This window comes from Asparagus officinalis, chromosome 2, assembly GCF_001876935.1.
Source record: "Asparagus officinalis chromosome 2, Aspof.V1, whole genome shotgun sequence".
Classification (NCBI taxonomy): domain Eukaryota; kingdom Viridiplantae; phylum Streptophyta; class Magnoliopsida; order Asparagales; family Asparagaceae; genus Asparagus; species Asparagus officinalis.
In genome coordinates, this window is record NC_033795.1 from 36,828,027 (window position 1) to 36,848,607 (window position 20,581).

The 20,581-nt window shown below is 36.4% G+C and overlaps 1 protein-coding gene across 2 annotated transcripts; it reads left to right on the top strand.

Moving 5' to 3' along the window:
• Positions 2,089–19,643, top strand: LOC109830660 (lysine--tRNA ligase). 2 transcript variants are annotated; one of them, XR_002244378.1, is made up of 19 exons: positions 2,089–2,278; positions 2,374–2,449; positions 2,680–2,748; positions 2,845–3,010; positions 3,098–3,191; positions 4,700–4,785; positions 5,735–5,853; positions 5,969–6,046; positions 6,221–6,298; positions 6,466–6,591; positions 6,689–6,971; positions 7,518–7,614; positions 7,716–7,872; positions 10,482–10,625; positions 10,701–10,769; positions 10,891–11,034; positions 11,133–11,184; positions 16,845–16,996; positions 19,269–19,643. XR_002244378.1 is itself a non-coding variant. In XM_020397990.1 (18 exons), the coding sequence occupies exons 1-18, from the start codon at positions 2,181–2,183 to the stop codon at positions 19,277–19,279; spliced, it is 1,947 nt and encodes a 648-aa protein (XP_020253579.1). In that variant the 5' UTR covers positions 2,090–2,180; the 3' UTR covers positions 19,280–19,643. The 2 variants fall into 2 exon arrangements, 1 of the variants encoding a protein (XP_020253579.1); XM_020397990.1 differs by lacking the exon at positions 16,845–16,996 and having other exon boundaries at positions 2,090–2,278.

A 20,581-nucleotide genomic window follows, 5' to 3' on the forward strand; every position in this document is an offset into this window, starting at 1 on the left:
GGGGGCCCGTGGTTGAGATTTTTGTATTTGACGCTTAGTGTATTGGATTGAGAAGAAAAGGGAAAAAATATATGGTGATAATATTTCTTCTCAATCTAATACGCCGCGGACTTGTTCACGTTCCGATTCTCCGGTGTTTTAGGAAACGGGGCGTGACAAAAAATAATAAAACTTTGGAAAATGATTGTAGACATGATAATACACATGCTACAAAAACTGGTTTTCAAAAAGCATCTCCCAAATGTGAAATCTCATCATTTTGCAAAATCACATAAGTATGAACATGTTAAAAACTTGATTTTTCCAAAATAACTTAAACAAAACTTTGAAACACTTTGGAATGGATTTAGAGACTTATACAAGATATGAAAAATAGTGTAAATAAGTTTTCAATCCATAAACGTAATATTTTGCAAATTCAATAGAATATGAAACACATAAATATGAAAATGAAGATATACATTGTTTCATATCAATATAGCTAAACCAAAATAACTTATCCACATAGAAAACAAATAAGTATTATATATCTATTTGTTTGCAAAAAATTTTGAGGATAAAACACATAAACCATTAAATTGTATGTGTATAATATTGAGTTTAAGATATTAACACACAAAGTATAAACCTTAAACTAATTTACCCAATCTATGAGATCTTTAATATGCTTGACTAGGTTGCAGATGAAGTTTGATCTTGAATATGACTTAATATGCAATGGCTTCATACCGATATTCTGCCAACCTCCATTTGATGTGATCGTGAAGGCTCAATCCATCCAACGTCCAACTTATTGTTTGTCTAAAATACCTAATAGGATAACATAAACGCTAGACAAACAATATTAGGAATTGTTTGTAATCATCAAAACAAGATTAGAAGATGTAGTCTCATAACATGAGACCTAACCCTTTTATCCTACAATTAAGATAAAATACGTTTATTAGTGATAAATTTATTTAAATTAAATAGATAATAAGGGTATAAAATATAATAAAAATATGATTATCATTGACATTTGAGATATGACGTCCATGTTGCAAAAATACACATATTCCATATAAATATAAGAAAGAACAGACAACCCAAATAAAATGCATTGTCACTTATCAAACCATAGGAATCCACTATTAGCCTCATTCAACATCACCAATAATTTTTCAATTGACAAAACTTTTAATATCAAAACAAAAATGAAAGAAATTTAATATAATAGTCAAACCTTTAACATGTTTATGCTTTTGATGCGAATGAATTTTATATAGCTATCAAGTATGCATTAAAAATGCTAACGTAAACAATATTCATACAAAAAATATTTCATGAACTATTGATACATCTATTTTGTTTCTCGGTATCCATCTTGCTCCACCTCCTCTTTGTCTTCTTTAGGTGCTTGACAACTCATCTTGAAGAGGATGTATAAGGAGTCACCATAAAAAGAATAATACAAACATGTAATACACTATCACAATGAATATTTGATAACCTTTTAATCGTAGAATTGGATCGTCGGTACCTAAAAACTGGGCCTGTTTGGATTCGTAGGGGGTGAAGGGAAGTTAAGGGAAACTGAGTGAAGGGAAGGGAAGGGAAAGGAAAGGAAGGGAAAGGAAGGGAATTCCCTTCCAAATCCCTTCCCTTCCTCTTGGTTACACCCCAATTTGGGGGGTAACAATTTTTATACTATTAGGGGTGAACCAAGGTGAATGGAGGTGAATTAACTTCACCTCCTAAGTGTTCCCAAACAAAGTAAATGGAGGTGAATGGTTCCCCTAACTTCCCTTCACCCTCATTCCCCTCAATCCAAACAAGCCCTAAGAAAACATAAAAATTAGTTTTTACATGAAACTACAAAATTGCGGGTTTTGTGTATTAGGACTAAGGGATATAATGGTCCGTTCAAGAAAAATATTAAACATAACGTGACAACGTCATATTCCTTAACCATTATAACCTAACCAATTAGAGGGACTAAAATAGCATCGTATTAATGCAATTTGGGGGGGACTAATGTCAAAATATGAAGATATGAGGGTCTGATATCAAAACAACGATGATTTAGGGGGCTAGAACTGAAAAGCCCAAAGATTTAAGGGTTGGTCTCAATCCTCCAAAACCCTAGCGCAGCCCGAACAAAATCCCCTCTTCTTCAATCTAATCTCTTGCCTTCATCTCTAATGGAGGACGCGGTCGAAGCCACTACCAATTTAGTCTCAGATCTCTCCATGGACTCCGCGCCCGCACCCGCAACCACATCCGAAGCCCCCAGCAAAAAGTATCTCTTCTCATTCTCGCATTCTCTCTATAGATTTCATTTCTTTTATTGTTTTCTCAGTATTTTATTTGTGTGTTTTTTTGATTCTGTGTCAGTGCTCTGAAGAAGGCGCAGAAGCAGAAGGAGAGAGAAGAAGAGAAGCGCCGCAAGGAAGAGGAGAAGAAAAAGAAGGTTATCATTTGTTGGTTATAATTTTTTTTTGAATTAATTGATTTTGAGCTGTTGGCTTTTATTCGTTCCATGTCATATTTAATTGCAATGTGGTTTGTGGGTATTTGAAGAGGATGAAGCTTAGTCACATTAATCTTGAAAAAAAAATCTTAAAAGTGTGATTTACACTAATATTATAACTATAGATGAAAGGGTTTTTAAATAATTTGAAGTTTTACTGTAATTTTCAGGCTGCTGTTATGCCAAGTTCACAATCAACAAAGCCTTCTGCTGCCGATGATGAAGATATGGACCCCACGGTTTTATCTCTGATTCATTTAACCTTTATTGCAATCTTTTGAAGAAAGATAAACATTTGGCGGTGTATATTTAGCTGTTTGGCTTTATGATTGCAGCAATACTTTGAGAATAGGCTGAAGGTTCTTGCATCGCTTAAGGCAACTGGAGCAAACCCTTATCCACATAAGTTCCATGTTTCCATATCTGTTGTGGATTATGTTAAGGAATATGGAGGCTTGGGGGACGGAGAACACCTTAAGGATGTTGAAGTTAGCTTAGCTGGTATTATTCTTAAAAAAGAATGATTATGTTATATATTTTTGTTCCTTGCTTTCAAGCTTCTCTAATGATGTATGTTTACTTTGTTAGGGAGAATTATGAACAAGCGAGCTGCTTCGTCAAAGCTCTACTTCTATGACCTCTATGGTGGTGGTGCTAAAGTTCAGGTCATGGCCGATGTTAGGTATTTTTCACTTGATTTTGTTTAAGTTATCTTTTGCTCCGACATATAAATTTTTATGTTGTAGTTATAGTAATCGTTTTACTTTTATAGTTCTAGATTTAGACAATAGCAAATTTGTTGAAATGCATGTGAGCTTGTTTATATGCAATATACTTTTTGATCGTTCTATTTGCCAGTTAAAATTGGTGAATTGGTGTTCACCTAGTTTGGGTGCCATTTTGACTATGGACTGCGAAAAATATATCTAGCGTACATAAGTTTGGAATCTTCAAGTATAAGTTATCGGTTTGCTTGAGTACATAATGACACCTGGAAAATACTATGTTTAGCAATTATTGTGTATGTACATAGTACATTGTTATATAAGCTCAGTCTTTGACTGAAATATAAGAATATGTCTACCAATAGTATCAATCTCGTAGAATTATGGCATGGAATAGCAGTTCCACCGTATAGATGGCCCTGGCTTTGTACGAATATGTTTAGGGGTTACCCGCAACGGAATGATAAAGAAATTCAACTAATTTGCAGGCGTTTTTAAATTCTCAGCAGATAGTTTTTGCTGAATTTTGAATTAACTTGTGAGTTAGGAATGAAGTTTGTGTTGTCAGCTTCGTCCACTAGCAGACAGTTCAACAGAACGTGTTCACTGATTAATGTCAGGTTCACCCTAACATGGTTTTCTTTATTGTTGTGATTGGCCATGTGAACAGTAATCACAAGTCCAAACTGTAAGTTCTGAGTTGTTTATTTCTATAAAGTTTTAAGCGATGTTATGTAACAGTAAGACAGTTTCCAATTGAAAAAATTACATTGACAGGTCCAACACTTACAAATGTGTAAACTGTCATTCTATTTAACAATATGCACAACACAAGGAGATGTTATGGCGTCTTTGACAAAAAAATGTTTTATTAATCATGTTATGTAAATCATGTTTAAAAAAAAATATTTTAGCAGCATCCGAGCTATATTTTGCTACAAGTTATATATACATATATTTACAAGAGATACATATGTAGCCTTGTAATAATGTCTAGATTTTGAAAACTTGCTATGTTCAATACCTCATGTCGGTTTAAATATGACAACTTTACTCGTATTTTGAAATCATAGGTTTAAGAAAATGTTGTGGGTGGAGGTCAAACTGAACCTGTATCAACAGGAAGTCACTGTAATGGCCAGTAACACATCTTGATAGGAATTAGGAAATGAAATAAAACTATATGGGTTCAATTAGCTCATATGCGCTGAGAAGTCAAACCTGAACCTGCTAGGTTTCTGACTGTTTGAGATTCACAACCTTATTTCTTCTTCGAGTTTCTTGTTATGTTTGAAGTAATCATACAGTTGCTTGCATGGTATGGCTACACAATATATATTTTGATAAATGAAAATGTCTGGCTTCTAATTTGACATCTTTAAATATTATGGTTATGTACAAGTTCAATAAATATTGTGGAGCTACCTGTTTCCTGTGTTAACTGCTTTTGTTTTGCTGTCCATAGGGAGTCAGGCATGGATGAAGCTGAATTTTCTAGGTATCATGCTGGTGTGAAACGAGGTGATATTGTCGGCATTTGTGGTTATCCAGGTTAGATCTATTTACTTTCATAATATTATTGCATGTACTGCAGCACAAAGAATTTTTTTGCATATGTAATATCGATTGTCGCCTATGTTGCATGGGTATGGGTACAGGTGTGGATACGGTTCTGGGTGTGGGACATGACAAATTTATAAAATGTAGGATACAGAGACACAACTGAAAGACATGAGCTGAAAGCATAATTGTGAGCTAGATACGCAAACAACCATTGACAATCATAGTTCTTAACTGATTATGGGCTAAAATGAACTCGATCGTTGTCCAACAAGTTTCAAAAGTGGACGTGAAGTGTAGGTATGTTAGTATATGACCAAAAAGCGTGAAGAATGAACATGTATTGTATAACTGTGTACACATCTGAATACATATAAGCATATATTTATTATTTAAGGAGCATCTAAGAAGTGTTGGGTGTGGTATGGTGTGTGTCTGGTAGGGGTACGACTTCCTGCTAGAAGTGGCATGCAGCTTAGATTGCATTTGTATTTTATAGCATAAATGTCGGTTTTTTCAGATCTTCCTTATCCAGTTAGAATACGTGCATTATTGTTACAATGTATTGGGAAACAAGTTAGTATTTGGATGAAAACATGAGATGCAATTTTCTACAGGTTTATAATGTTTCATCATCGTCATCACTACATCATCATCAATATACTAGTATGATTATAGTGGTAGTCGTAATAATAACTAAACAGTAGCAGTAATTAGTAAATAAATAAATGAATTTGTCAAAGTAGCAATAACGATACAAATCAATAACAAAAGAACAAACTTGATATGTGTTGATGAAATACACTTCACAGAGAAAAAAGTCCATGATATGGTAATATTTGAAAGCACTTCACTTGTAGCGTGGCTGATTTAAACAGTGATGTGTTATTAAAAGTTAGGCTGCCTGGTGATATTCATGATACTCCTGTAATTTTTGCAGGAAAGAGTAAGAAAGGCGAGCTCAGTATTTTCCCAAAAAAATTCATTGTTCTTTCTCCTTGCCTTCATATGATGCCTAGGCAGAAAGCTGGACCTGGCTCTGGAAATGCTTCTGCGAAGGTATAAAATCTTTGATTGGATCACTCTCTCTCTCTCTACAACGAAAACAAGCAGACACAAATTCGTGTGAGTATTAGATATTACTTTTTAAATGCCTGAATGGAATTGTTCACAGAAACCAGAAGCGAAGGCAACATCTGAGCAGGTTCCAGGAATGACTAGGAATCCAGAAACATATGTGCTGAAAGAACAGGTATTTTTACAGTTATTTTCTTAGAAAGGCTCCATCACACTCTTTAATATTTTTATGTACATAAATTCTTTACTGTTTTGCTTCATTGTCTCTCTCTCTGCACGAAAACAAGCACACACATTCGTCTGAGTACTAGATATTACTTTTTAAAGGCCTGAATGGAGTTGTTTACAGAAACCAGAAGTGAAGGCAACATTTGAGTGGGTTCCAGGAATGACTAGGAACCCAGAAACGTATGTGCTGAAAGATCAGGTATGTTTACAGTTTTCTTTTCTTTCTTAGAAAGGTTCCGTCAGACTCTCTTTAGGTTTTATGTGAATAAATTCTTTCTGTTAATTTTTCATGACCACCCACCTACCGCATATTTAATAATTAATCTACATCCAAATTTATTGATATTTTGCTTCGTCTGGTAATAGGAAACTCGTTATCGTCAAAGATATCTAGATCTGATGTTGAACAGTGAGGTTAGGCAAATATTTAAGACCAGAGCAAGGGTTATTTCTTATATCAGAGGTTTTTTGGACAATCTCAATTTCTTGGAGGTTTGTTATGGATCCATTTTTGTAGCTACATGTGAATTTTTATCTGGTCTTTGTCTAATTCATATAATCTGACCTGTATGTTGTGCTGCATATTCAGGTAGAAACACCCATGATGAACATGATTGCTGGGGGTGCAGCTGCCAGACCTTTTGTTACCCATCACAATGAATTGAACATGAAGTTGTTTATGCGCATTGCTCCGGAGCTTTATCTGAAGGAGCTGGTTGTGGGTGGTCTGGACCGTGTTTATGAGATTGGGAAGCAATTTAGAAATGAAGGGATTGATTTGACCCACAATCCTGAATTCACTACATGTGAATTTTATATGGCTTTTGCCGATTATAATGATTTGATGACACTTACTGAACAAATGCTATCTGGTAAACATGACATTTCATTTTATAGGCATGCTCTTTTTGGTTATTACCCTACAACTTTCTATGTCATCAAGATTTATATAAACTCCTTAGCCTAGGTGTATTTTAGATTCTTAAAATTTTCTTAGTATTTACACCAGCTTAAATTGGAGTCCAGCAAGACATTTTTATCTTCCTTGAATCCATGTTTCCTTGATGTCTTCCTTCCTAGCTCGTAGGTATAAATTTGATTTTTTGGGGGTTTACCGGGGGTTGACTGTCAGATGTAAACTTCTGCCTCCCTCTGCATTTAAAGCTCTAAAGACGTGTGTAAACGAACCCCATTTATGTAGAAAAGTTACTCTGCTGATGGTAGACTTGCATTTTGATGTAGTTGGAACTTTTTTTCTTAAAATTAACCTTTGTATAGTTGCAGGTTTTCTACCCAACATGTTAAAGCTTGAAAATTTTGATTAAGTAACAAATGGAATAGAACTCAAAATACTTGCACTGGTGGGAATATGAAGAGTATCCAAATTTTGATAGTGGCCACTTGAAATTTTGAAACAGGAATGGTCAAGGAGCTAACAGGTGGCTATAAAATAAAATATCATGCCAATGGTGCGGACCAAGATCCAGTTGAAATTGACTTTACCCCACCATTCAGGTACTATAATATGCTGTGCAATTCTACATCTATGGAAGCTATGTTTTCTGTGTTTTAAGATGTTAATTGGAAGAGTTTTTCTTAATGGCTCATTGTATCAGGAAGATAGATATGATTGAGGGCTTGGAAAGTATGGCCCACCTCAACATTCCAAGAGATCTTTCTAGTGAAGAGGCAAATCAATATTTGTTGAAGGCATGTGAAAAGTTTGATATCAAATGTCCTCCACCGCAGACGACTGCAAGATTGTTGGACAAGGTGAGTACTTTAATTAGTGTCCAACAACTCTTTCTATAATTTATTAAGTGATGACCTTTGTTATTTCACCATGAAGCATAATAGTATGTGTTATTCTCTTCATGATGAAGACAAAAACTTTAGAATTATAAAAATGCACGCAATGCATCTTTATATGATTATTCGAGTTCTTTTTCCAGCATACTCCTATCACCAAAAAGTAACTTGTGGTATCATTTCCTTGAGGAAGTTACAAATCTCAGTATTATTTTATTGTTCAAAGGTTTAATGGGTGATATTGACCACATAGGAAGTTGGAGTTGCCTCTTAACAAGATGGAATGCAAGAATTGGACTCATGTAGCTGAACCCAAAAAGTGGGGATAAAGGCTTCTTGTTGTGATTGCCATATGGGGTTTTGATTGTTTCTAAATAAAATTTTCTTTAGCCGGTTGAGTAGAACTGAAGGTTTCTTCTTGTAGTCTGAATAGATTGGTTCTTGGCTTCTTCTGTAGTATGGTAGAATTGTTCTTGGACTGTATATATTTATGACTGAGAGTTTCTAGTTCTCTACTGGAAATGCTGTCAGCATGCTTACTAGCAGTGCTACTAACATATGAGAGTTAAGACTGATTACATCTGGTTCAAACTATTTTTTTTTTACAATCCTTTCTTTGGATTATGCCGAGGATTATCATGTCTATCAACTGTGGTCCAAAATTTGTTGGGGTCTTGAAAATGATTCCCAGAACATGCCTGTTGAGTATGTTTTCCCAGATGCTGTTACATTGAACTGGTAATCTTACTGTGTTGAATCTCACCTCTAGCATGTCTTGGTTAAGTCTACTGGAATCTTATTGAATAGGAAGCGACTTAGTGTCAGCAACCTTCTATGAGGTAGTATAAGTTAATAGTCAACTAAATTTCAGCTTGTCTAGCTGTGAGCCTTATGTTGGTTCTTGTTATGGAAAACTATTACTCAATGTTATCTGCAATGCCACATGGGCCATGTGAATTGCAGTAGCCATTAGAAGCAGAAGACGTGAACAGAAGCATTAGCACTTTAATGTTTCACTTACGTTGGTTCTTGTTATGGAAAACTATTGCTCAGTGTTATCTGCAATGCCACATGGGCCATGTGAATTGCAGTAGCACTAGAAGCAGAAGACGTGAACAGAAGCATTAGCACTTTAATGTTTCACCTTTTGTTCGGTAGACTGTTATAGGGGGGCCGGGGCTACCTATTTTCCTGATAAGTTTTTAATCTTTAATTTCAAAAAAATTACAACGAAATGAGCATTAGTTAGTAAGTAACGCGTGAGTTTGTCATCTGTCGGCTGTCAAATGTTAGGTATTTCTTGAGATCACTTTGTACAAATAAACTGCACAATGTACACCTTCTCATGCTGAATTGCTTTGCCAACATGGAATGGTCACACTCAACAATGAAGCACGGACACAGACACGCCGACACGGACACGACACGGACACGGACACGCCGACACAGACACGACACGGACACGGACTCGGCAAAACCCAAAAAAATAGGACTCGGCGACACAGATAGACTTTTTTAATATTATTATTATATATAGATAAATTTATAAAATTCAAACAACAAACTAAAATTTAATCCTCAAACACAAAATAGTAAGCTACTAACACGTTTAAAATTCGTACATATCGCATTCTCTGAAGTCTCTCATTTGAAAGACCAGTGACGCACACGTGTCCCGGTCCCCGAAACATCAAAACAAACTTTTTCGCTGCATCCGACCACCCATGACCTCGCATTTCTAAAAGCTAACCCCAACAAGCTCAATCAAACTAATTTATATTCCTTTTCTCCCCCCTAAATCTTAATATTTAGAATATAATAAACAAAATATCTCAAAAGCCCCACTCTCTCCCACGTGATTCCAGAAGCACCGCACATGGCTGCACATAAGTCACGCTAGCTGTCGCACAAAACAGAGAGAGAGAATCAGAGAGAGAGATCGAGGGAGAGAGAGAGAGATGAAGAATCAGAGAGAGAGAGAGAGAGGGAGAGATCGAGGGAGAGGTTGACCTAGCCGGCGAGAGATCGAGGGAGAGAGGACGAGCCGACGAAGACGAGGACGAGGACGAGCCGAGATTGGACTGCCGATGAGGACGAGGACGAGCTGAACTTGTGGCGACGTTCTTTTCCGTCGTGTCGGAATAGAGAGAGAGAGAGGATGAGCCGATCGGGTGAGTGAAAACTAGGGTTTGGGTTTGGGTTTCGGGTTCTCTTTTTTTTCGCCTCCCAACCGTGTCAGGAACAATTCATCAGTGTCGAGAGCGTGTCGGCCGCGAGTTGGAGCGTTGACCCGTGTCGGCGACGTTGATCGCGTGTCCGACGCGTGTCGAACGCATGTCTGCGTCCGACGTGCGTCGGAGACGGACTCGGGGCTTGTTTTGGAGTGTCGTTGCTTCATAGACACTCAGATCCACGTAGCAAATATGGAACAATTCAGTATGAATATGTTAGATAAATTTCTATCTACAGTTTGTGATGATTTATTTTCTTATCATAGTTTATAAAAATTCTATCATATGCAATTTTTTCTGTTGATGTTTTATCATAATGTCTTTATTTGTGTTTGGTGACAGTTTGTTGGACATTTTCTGGAGGAGACATGTATGAACCCTACTTTTATCATCAATCATCCAGAGATTATGAGTCCATTAGCAAAATGGCACAGATCAAGACCTGGTTTAACCGAGCGGTTTGAATTGTTCATAAACAAACGTGAGGTATGTTAGCGTAAGAACTTTCATTTGGAAATAACTTCTGCATTTTCATAATAATTATCATTATGTAATGTCCAGGTATGCAATGCATATACGGAATTAAATGATCCAGTTGTGCAGCGTGAACGTTTTGCAGAACAGTTGAAGGTAACAGTTGGATAGCCTAGTTTTGAACTCTTATGTATATCTATATTAAATGTACCATGTAACAAAGTCTTGATAGAGATGTTATCATTTTCTAATTATTTTTATTATGTAACTGTTTAAGGATCGGCAATCAGGTGATGATGAGGCCATGGCTTTAGATGAAACATTTTGTACTGCTCTTGAATATGGTTTGCCTCCAACTGGCGGTTGGGGGTTGGGAATAGATCGCCTCACAATGCTATTTACAGACTCACATAACATAAAGGTTTCTTCTTTGTTTCTGCTACAATTTTATATTGATTTAATGTAATTAATAGATGATAAAATTCATGGTAAATTCTTCATTGAACTTTTCGGTTGCAGGAGGTTCTTTTATTTCCAGCAATGAAGCCCCAGGATGAGCCTTCTCCCAAAGGTATCCTTTTTTTAGTTTTTTTTTTGTTTTGGGTAAAATGTGGGAGAAAGCACCCTTCTGTCATTCAAGAGTATTTAATGCATAATACAACTGAACATGTTGAACTAACAATAAGCATCTGAGGATATATAGGCTTCAAAAGTAAGCTAAATAATGTAAACCAACAACCATTTTCTTATAATAACGGGGACTACATATTAGATTCTCACAAGGTTTTAAATATCGGATGTCGGATTCATGTCGGATGGCTAAAATCCATGTCGGATAGCGGAAATTGGGGATATATCGGGGGACATGGACTAAATATCAGATTGCCATATAAGATGATGCGCATATGTATAATATCATGTCTTAAATGTAATCTAAGCATTCCTAAATTCAATATAAGCATATTTTATAAATTTTATAGACTAGACATAAAAAAGTAAAAATCAACAATTCCTTTTACTTAGCAGTCAGCGATTTATAAATTTTATAGACTAGACATAAAAAAGTAAAAATCAACAATTCCTTTTACTTAGCAGTCAGCGACTCAACAACAGCACAAACTGAAAGTCTGAAAAAATGCAAACAGAAAAAGGGTCATGAGAGAGAGAGGTAGAGGTCAGGGAGGCTTAAGTGAAAAAAATGTAAACAAAAGAAGTCATTAGTGAGAGAGGGAGAGGGGGGGAGAGGTTTACTAGTTACCAGTGCTGTGAGGACCCTCCGAGGCTCCGATGGCATAGGGAAGAAAGAGAGGAGAAGGCGGCGCTGTGAGGATGAGAGAAGCCGAGGACAGGGAGGCTTACCAGCGATGTGAGGACCCGATGGCGTAGGGAAGAAAGAGAAGAGAAGGCGGCGCTGTGAGGATGAGAGGAGAAGCCGAGGACCACGAAAGCAAAACGACGAAGATCGCGAGCCCTAGGGTTTTTCTTTTCTTTCCTATGATATGATCGGTGTCTATCGGGTTCGAAAAGATCCTCCTATATCCGATAAAAGGGTCAAATGGGTTTCGAACCCAAACCAAACCCAAACCCAAACCTTTGAACCGATAAATGGGCTTATCGACTGATTTTTCAAACATGAAAAATCGGCTGACATGGCCGATATTTCGCCGATGTATCCGATATCTCCCTGAAAAACGACATGCGATTTAAAATTCCCCGATTCGTGTCGCTCGACCCCTCAATCCGATATATCGACCGACATGTCCGACATGACATGTCGGCCGATATTTAAAACACTGGATTCCCAACCTAAAGAAGGTTGGAATGGTGTAGAGAGCAAAACTGGATGGGAAGCAATATATGATCTATGAATAACAAACTTCGGCGTGAAATAGGGCTGAGCATGGTTCGGTTCAAACCGAAAAAACCGACCGAACCGACCCGAAAAAATCGGTTTTATGAGTAGGACGGTTCGGGTCGGTTTGAAAACTTTTCAACCCGAACCGACCCGAACCGACCGAATTTTCTGAATCATTACGGGTTAAAAACAATATCATTATATCAGTGTGTAATGTTTCATAATCTCTTATTTTGTTGATACCTTTTTTTTTCTTTAACACAATTTGTTGTTTGATAAGAAATTTCATGAAGTTAGAACCGAACAAACCGAACCGCACCGAACCGACTTGCAACAATTCGGTTCGATTTTGAATTATAGGCGGTTCGGTTCGGTTCAAATTTTGGAAAAAACCGAACCGAACTGACCGTTGCACACCCCTAGCGTGAAACATAACTAGTAACCATTTTATTATAATGCTGGGGGCTGCATATTGATTCACAACCTAAAGACCGTTGAGAATGGTTTAGATAGCAAAACTGGATAGGCAGCAATATATGATCTATGAATAACTAACTTTAGCATGAAACAGAACAAATTTATGATTAGTAAAATAATGGACTGTGAATTGTATGCAGACATTTAAGTAGACTATTGTTCTGAGCTGATTTTTAGTGTAGTTTGTAGAATTCAAGTGTCATACATGGTGGGTGCTATAAATTTGCTATTGTCTCCAAATGAAGATTGCGAATGGTTTCAATCTTTTCCTGAGCTGATGTTTTCTCAAACCTGTATATGTATTCTAGACAAATGGGTTTTTTATGGGGACCTAAATGTAGACTAAAACTTTGACGTTTTAGGATATGGATCTAGAAAATTTGACCCGAGCTGATGATATTCTGACAAGCGTTGAAAACTCCCTAAAAAAGCTAGTTTAAAAAATTACTTTACTGTTCAATAATATCAATCATAATGTAATCGATCCACCCCACCATAACACTGACTTGATTCCCCCACACCCCACCCTTCCAAAACAAAACAAAAAACCCCAAACCCCACCCCTCAAAAAGCAAAAAGTTGCCCAACCTGCCTAGTGAATAGATTAGATTTAGATGAGAAATGACTTGAAAAGGTTGGGTCTGGATTTGGCCAGACCCAAAGTTGACCTCTTGTAGCTTTTAGGTTGAATATTTATGTACGGAAAGTGACTTCTGTCAATTCTATCTAATGCTTCCTAAGGTTGATGAGGCAACCTATTCTAGGTCCAAGGTTATTCATATCTTGCTGCGACCAAGCGGTGTTTAAAAGATACTTAGGAGGGTTATTCATTGGGGTACTTTGAGGCAAATTGGGTTAAGTTGTTCCAATGAGAGAATTTTACCTAATGAGATAATTTGAGTGGGATAAAGTGAGGTAAAATGGGATAATGAGACAATTTGATTGGGATAATTAGTATAACATATTTTTATAATATGATATTTATAGATCAATTAAGTTCAAGTTTAACTTGATATTACATCAAATGATTAAATAAATAATAATATTAATAATATATAATATTATTTTTAAGATATTTTAATATAAAATATTAAAAATAATATAATAATATTAATAATATTAATATTAATCAATCTTTGAAAATTTTGATGTTTATTTTAACTATTATGCTATATTAACAAAATTTTTAATTGCAATAATTATTTAATCATTCCTATATTTATTACAATGATGATAATAAAGTCTCAATTATTACAAATAAAGTCTTAGTAACTTAAATCTTAATTATTACAAATATAATCTACCGGCTTATAACTTTGCTCTAGACTCCTTGGGCTATATTTGTCCCATCCTCCCACATTGTGTTTGCTATTTGTTCTCTCCAATGTGATGCAGCTGTTAGCTGTGCTTGTTGAGTTTGTAGGTCATTGTCCTCATCAGAATCATTATTAATTGGAGCAACATTGTTGCGTGGTGCCTCTAGAGGAATATCAGAAACTTCAAAGTCATCTTTAGAAAATTATGCAGACCGATACATGTCCAGATCATACTTTTTTAAGTCTCATATGGAAAACCTGGAGGTTGAGACTTAAAATAGTAAAACTAGACTTGAAAATGCCAAAGATAAGTTCAATACAATTTCTAAGAGATGCATGTTGATGATTGAATAACTCATGAGCATTGCGTGGTCGTTGACATTTGTTAGCTGGGCCAAACTCTTTAAGGTGGTACATCGTACCCCGATAAGGAGCCAAGAATTAGAACTTATTTGGATAACCATAATTAACTAGATAAAATTTACCTACATTAACATTTTTTTAGAATTATATTCAATAAATATAAAATCTAACAATTTGATAAAAAAAATATTTACCATTTGGGAGTGGAAGACTGCATGCACTTCTACTCATTGCATCATTCAAGACCCGTGAATCATTGGCAGATCTCTCCCATCCCACTAAGACATAAATAATGTGCATGCTGCAAGGATACTTTGAGTAATATAGCCATGTCTATTATGATATGGGGTTTGGTCCTCGTCATACACCATACATAGAATGTGGGTCCCGTCAATAGCACCAATACAGTTATATATTCCCATTAACATATATGAAATGTGACTTTAAAAATATAATAATAATGAATGAAAACTTATATAGCGTGTTTAAATTTCAATACATTGAAATAAGAAAATGAGATTTGGATGTGACATTTTCTGGTGGATTGGTAGGAAGAGCCATCATATAAGGGGCTAATGACACAAGAGCATGTAGTGCCTTATTGAAACATACACTGACTGCAAATTGGGATCGATCAAACCTCTTAGTGGTGATGCAATATCGTTGATTTTGAGTAACAATGAGAAGGAAATAGCAAAATAATTGAAGGTCAAGGTCCGTAATGCCATGTCTAAAGGCCAAGGTCCGTAATGCCATGTCTGAGTTGGGAGATGCGTAGATTTAACTCCTCTTGTGATATGTGAAGTGAGATACTCGTGACTAGACCTCCCATTTGTACAACCATGTCGATAATGCGAATGAGGAGATAATCAGCAATATCCTCATAAAATAGCAAAATAGAGACATTTTGATTATTTTCCATCCTGTATTAATCATGAAATCAAAACATAGTGCTAGAGGTAATTGCCATTATGATACTTGTTAGAAATAAGATTTACTCTTCCCATTTAGCATTTCAGTAAGGTATAAACAGTAGAAAAGCATATAATCATCTTTTGAGCTCACACATATAAATTGTCATTCAAAGCATTCATGTGCTTAGCATACATATATATGTACAACAATGATATTTAAAACCATGTAGTCATCAAAGCATTCATGTTCTTAGCACTGTTATAAATAGCGGTAAATAGCCCCGCAATAGCGGCGCTAATAGCGTTAGCGGTCCCTTCCCGCGACGCTATCGCCCGCTACGCTATCGCGCAATAGCGGTGACATATTACGAAATATGTGTTCGCAAAAACGGATAATAGTGTGTCATAATGGTAAATAGTGAGCGATTGCATTCGAAATTTGTTTTTTGACTGCTATTTAAAAGCAGTTCGAGGTTTATTTTTTTTAAAATTAAACTCAACTCTTGACCATTGCATTCCACCGTCTCCTGTGATTTTCAGCATACTTCCACCATCTCTCATAGCCTCTGACACCTACCTTGATACTTCCTCTCACCTCCTTCACCATGAGCTCCTCTTAGGACAGTCCTGTCACCGCTAAGCTCTTCTTCTCAAAGACGACTGACTTTTTGACTCATCCAGTCATCTTCGGTATTACGTGATGATTACATGTCTATCTCATGTTTAGGATCTCTTTAAATCACCCAATATGTACTTTTAGATTTCTTAGATTTTTTTTAAATTATTATTTTTAGTATTTATACATATCTATAAATTAGATCGCTTTTTGACTTTACGTTTTTTACCGCTATTTTACCGCAATAGCCCGAAATAGCCTTAGCGATGCCTCACTGCTACGCGACGCTATCCGCTATCGATAACCTTGGTTCTTAGCATAAACGTCTAAAAGCATTATAACTAACAGCATCTATGTTCCCAAAAATACAACTCCCAAAGAGTAGTCATCAAATTACGGCCCACAAGCATAGTCATTAATAAGCATAGTGATTGTCGTCATTTGGAAATACTCCGGTTAGTCGCCAAATCATAAACCTTCTCCTTTGACCATCATTCATCTTCACAAACATATCCTTCACGGAAATATTTTGTCTAAGGGCAGTCAATCGTTCTTTATCGGTAAATTTTGGAATTGAAGCAACTCCCTCGACCCACGGTTGGTTACGGCTTCGTAACAACCTCACGTCTGTGACTAACTCTTGTAAAGCCTTACTTATAATTGTAATTCCACTCGACATTTTTTGCACAGCGAGTTGAGACAATGCAGAGGCGGTGGTGTGGGAAGGTGCTCTACGAACATTTCTGCTAGTGCTAGCGGTCGATGGTACAAATTCAGCCACGGGAGTGACAGGACCTGGAGTGCTATTGGGGGGAGGTGGTGGAGGATCTACTGGTGGTTGGGTAGGTTCTTCTTAACCCATAGCATCGAGTCCAATGTCATCATCAAATATACCCTCACACAATGCATTATGTAATGGCGTACTCTCTACACCCTCACTTCCTAAGCCTCCAGCAGCTCTCCCACTAGCTGAGTGGCTACCCACCACCATCTGCATATCCTCAAAATTTTCAAACAACTTATTTTTAAGCATTGGTGTATTAGGATGAGTCTGTTAAAAAACAAAGATAACAAATTAATTTTTTTGTAATTAAGCAAACATAACAATATATTATGTAGTTAGAAACTTTGGGTAATTTAGAATCCAGCATGTTTGTAATTTTTCCACACCTTAACGGAACAAGTAATTCATTGAGATATTGGGTCCCAACCAAACTCGGAATTGTTCCTCAATAGTAATTCAATTGGTTCAATCTTTCTCTTCCAACTCTTGATCTTATTCTTTATATGATTAAATTTAGAAGTTCTTCCAAATTTAGCATTCATGAATGACAACACATTTCGAGTGATGGTATATTTCTTGAAGGTGCATTATTCATCTTGTTGCTATTCTTCACCTCCACTAAAAAGCCTTAGTAGCTCTCTATTCTCTTGCTCTGACCATATTACATAGTCACAGCTTTTTTGGCCCTCTCACCATCTTGAGAGTATTCTTCCACAGTTTGAGTTTCATAAGCAAAATTCATCCTACAACGCAAATATCAATAATGACCAAAATTCATTTGATAAGACTATAGCTTTATGTAGTATGCACATGTAAGAGTTCAAATATAGAATCAAGAAAACTTCAATTATATAATGAAGTCTTAGTCTTAATTATAACAAATATAATCCAATGGCTAACAAACTTTGATCTAGAATCCAATGGCTAATAAATAAAATCTTAATTATAACAATTTCACAAGTTTTTCAATCAATCCAAACATGATACATCACATGTTTCACATAAATAATGGCTAACAGTTTTTATTTCTTCTATACATATCTACCCAAAATCAACAGAAACCAAATTGTTATTACAAAATTTGATGGGACAAAAATGAGTGAATGAAGGATAAACTAAAACTGCAATACCGCCACAAATCTATCTGCATCTAACATACTAGTTGAGGCATCTTGCACTGCCACAATACCTCTTCAAAGTGATGGAAAAGATCGACAACTGTTACAATTTGATTTGTTACAAAATTTACCAAATTGTTCCTCCATCGCAATGCTTATTTTAAATACATATCCAATGGGATCCAAATCTAGATTACGCAAATATTAAGACCATCTATGAATTGGTACAAAATTGATCTTTAGTAGAGGTTAGGGTTCTAGGACTAAAGTCGCTGCCAACAAATCCCACTTACACAAACTTCGAATTATGGCTAAGGTGGACGATCAAATCTGAGACTCTAAACAATACAAAATTCTAGCTTTGATGCCGACTTCGACTAGAAGTCTAGAACTGATCTACTACGTACCTAGCAAATATCTCACTTTGGGACTCGTGATGGCAACACAGTGGAGATTAAGGTGACCCGCTGGTGTTTTCCGGCGAGCTTGTTGGCGGCGTGCACTTTCTCGTCGCAGTCCTAGCATAGTGCCACCTCGATGGAGACTGCCGGCGACGAGAGGGAGGTCGCTTGAAGAATGCGATGGAAGAAGAAGAGACACTGTAGGGAGGTTGAGAGGGCAGGATTACCCCATGTTGTTCCAGTAAGCGATTTGGGTTAATTTTGAGGGTGGGGTCTGAGGGGTCTTTATATAGCTGGGGTAATTTTAGCAAATGTGGAGTATTTGTCCCACAATTATCCCAAAAAACCAATAATACTAAAAAGTTAAATCCATACCCAATTACTCCAATGAATGACACCAAAAAGTATTGTTCCAAAAATTATCCCAATATCCCAATATTTACACCAATGAATAACCCCTCTAATAACAAAAGGGGAGAATATTATTGAGATTAATTTTAACACTTCTATCCACGTGAATATTTGGCCTTCGAATGCTTGTTTTGAATGCTTGTTCGGTCTTAATCGTCATATTTTTTTATTTTTGAAAATGTACTCCATTGATGTAGGTGGAGCATAATCATCAGTCTGCAACTTTCACCTGTATATACCGAGGCATGACAAAACGATGTCTACAATGATCAGTAATTGTTGAAATGTGTTTGCTGCTGATAATTTTTTGTTATTAGACTAGTTGCAACGGATTAGTAATATCTGGTGACAACTATGAAAGGCATTTAACTCTTAACATGACTGGTAACTAAATTTGCAGCTACTGCTTAACACAAGTATACCGCAACCTGAGTCGAAATTCCGGCACATTTTGAGCGCTCATGAATCTTGCCAGAGCATATGTCCATGAAAAGCCTTTGTGGAGGCGATAAAGAGGCATCAACGCTACTCGCTTACCAATTTTTTTGGGTCGATAGATTTGTATGGCATATGTCTATGTTGCCTGTGTGGATGAAAAAAATATTTTACCTCGTCTATACTTGATGCGGACTTCACTTTAGTACTTTTGTCAAAAAAGTTAAACCTCTTAGATTTTGTCTATTTTGTTTTCATGTTATCTATCTGACGTATTATGCTACAAGAGATCACTATGATCTCGTTTGATATACTACAATTACCACAGTACCTTGGTCAATGCCCATATTTCTGGCTGGCTCTATTGTGATGTGTAGTAATTACTCTTGCTCTTCTCGTAGTAAATTTGGAAAAGTAATCTCTCCATCATGCGTAGTGGTCTTAATCTTCAATGAAATCTAGAATTACCTCGCTGCTGAACTTGCTGAATAGAAGCATCCCAAGTCCTTGAGAAGCAGTAACTCATGTTTGTCGTCTCAATATAAGGAGCCCCTCACAAAATATGAGGTACTTTCTGGTGAATTTTAATGAGAAATCATAAGCAGTTATGACTTTTTTTTTTCCTTTTGTATTTTATAGTAAAAAATAGTACAAGTTTTGTAATCTAGTTGGTGCTATTCTCGATGCCAACGTTGTGATGCTTATGGAAGACTATTGCATTAGGCAATATATCACCCGATTATACAGTTAATCAAGCTAATCAAATAGAAAGGCTCATGAATGAAACCTAAAATATGAATCAAGCTAGGTCCTTGGGCAGAGCAATAGCATACTTGGATTCTCGGTTTATCTTGAGCATTACCCATATGGTCAATAGTTATCAAGATTGACACTAACCCTTTGGGGGCGGTTGATTGTGGGCTGTTTGGTTGGGTGGTGTAACACTGTAGCTGTCAGATTGCTACAATATTACAAAAAAAAAAGTGTTTGTTTAGGCAAAGTGGGATTTGATGTGGCATGATAAAATCTAAGTTGACAACTTCTTGTTAATTTCCGGCTAGAGTAGATGTTTTGAATGTGTTTTACTGTAGCTGTCAGGCTAAGATGGGCCACTCAATTCCGTATTAATGTAGCAATCCCAAAAAATACATGAAAAAAACCAAATAGACCCTAACAACTATTGGTTCAATTTGAGAGAGGCCCCAAAGGCAGCCATCTGGGGGTGGTAGAGTATATAACCAATGTTGGCGAATTTGAAGGACCCAAAGGCCCATGGGC

Bases quoted from the DNA above. Each gene is read 5' to 3' on its own strand.
- LOC109830660 (XM_020397990.1), top strand. From the start codon at position 2,181: ATGGAGGACGCGGTCGAAGCCACTACCAATTTAGTCTCAGATCTCTCC. The intron at 2,450-2,679 runs GTTATCATTTGT...TGTAATTTTCAG, and splicing joins AAGAGGAGAAGAAAAAGAAG to GCTGCTGTTATGCCAAGTTC. The intron at 6,592-6,688 runs GTTTGTTATGGA...CTGCATATTCAG, and splicing joins ACAATCTCAATTTCTTGGAG to GTAGAAACACCCATGATGAA.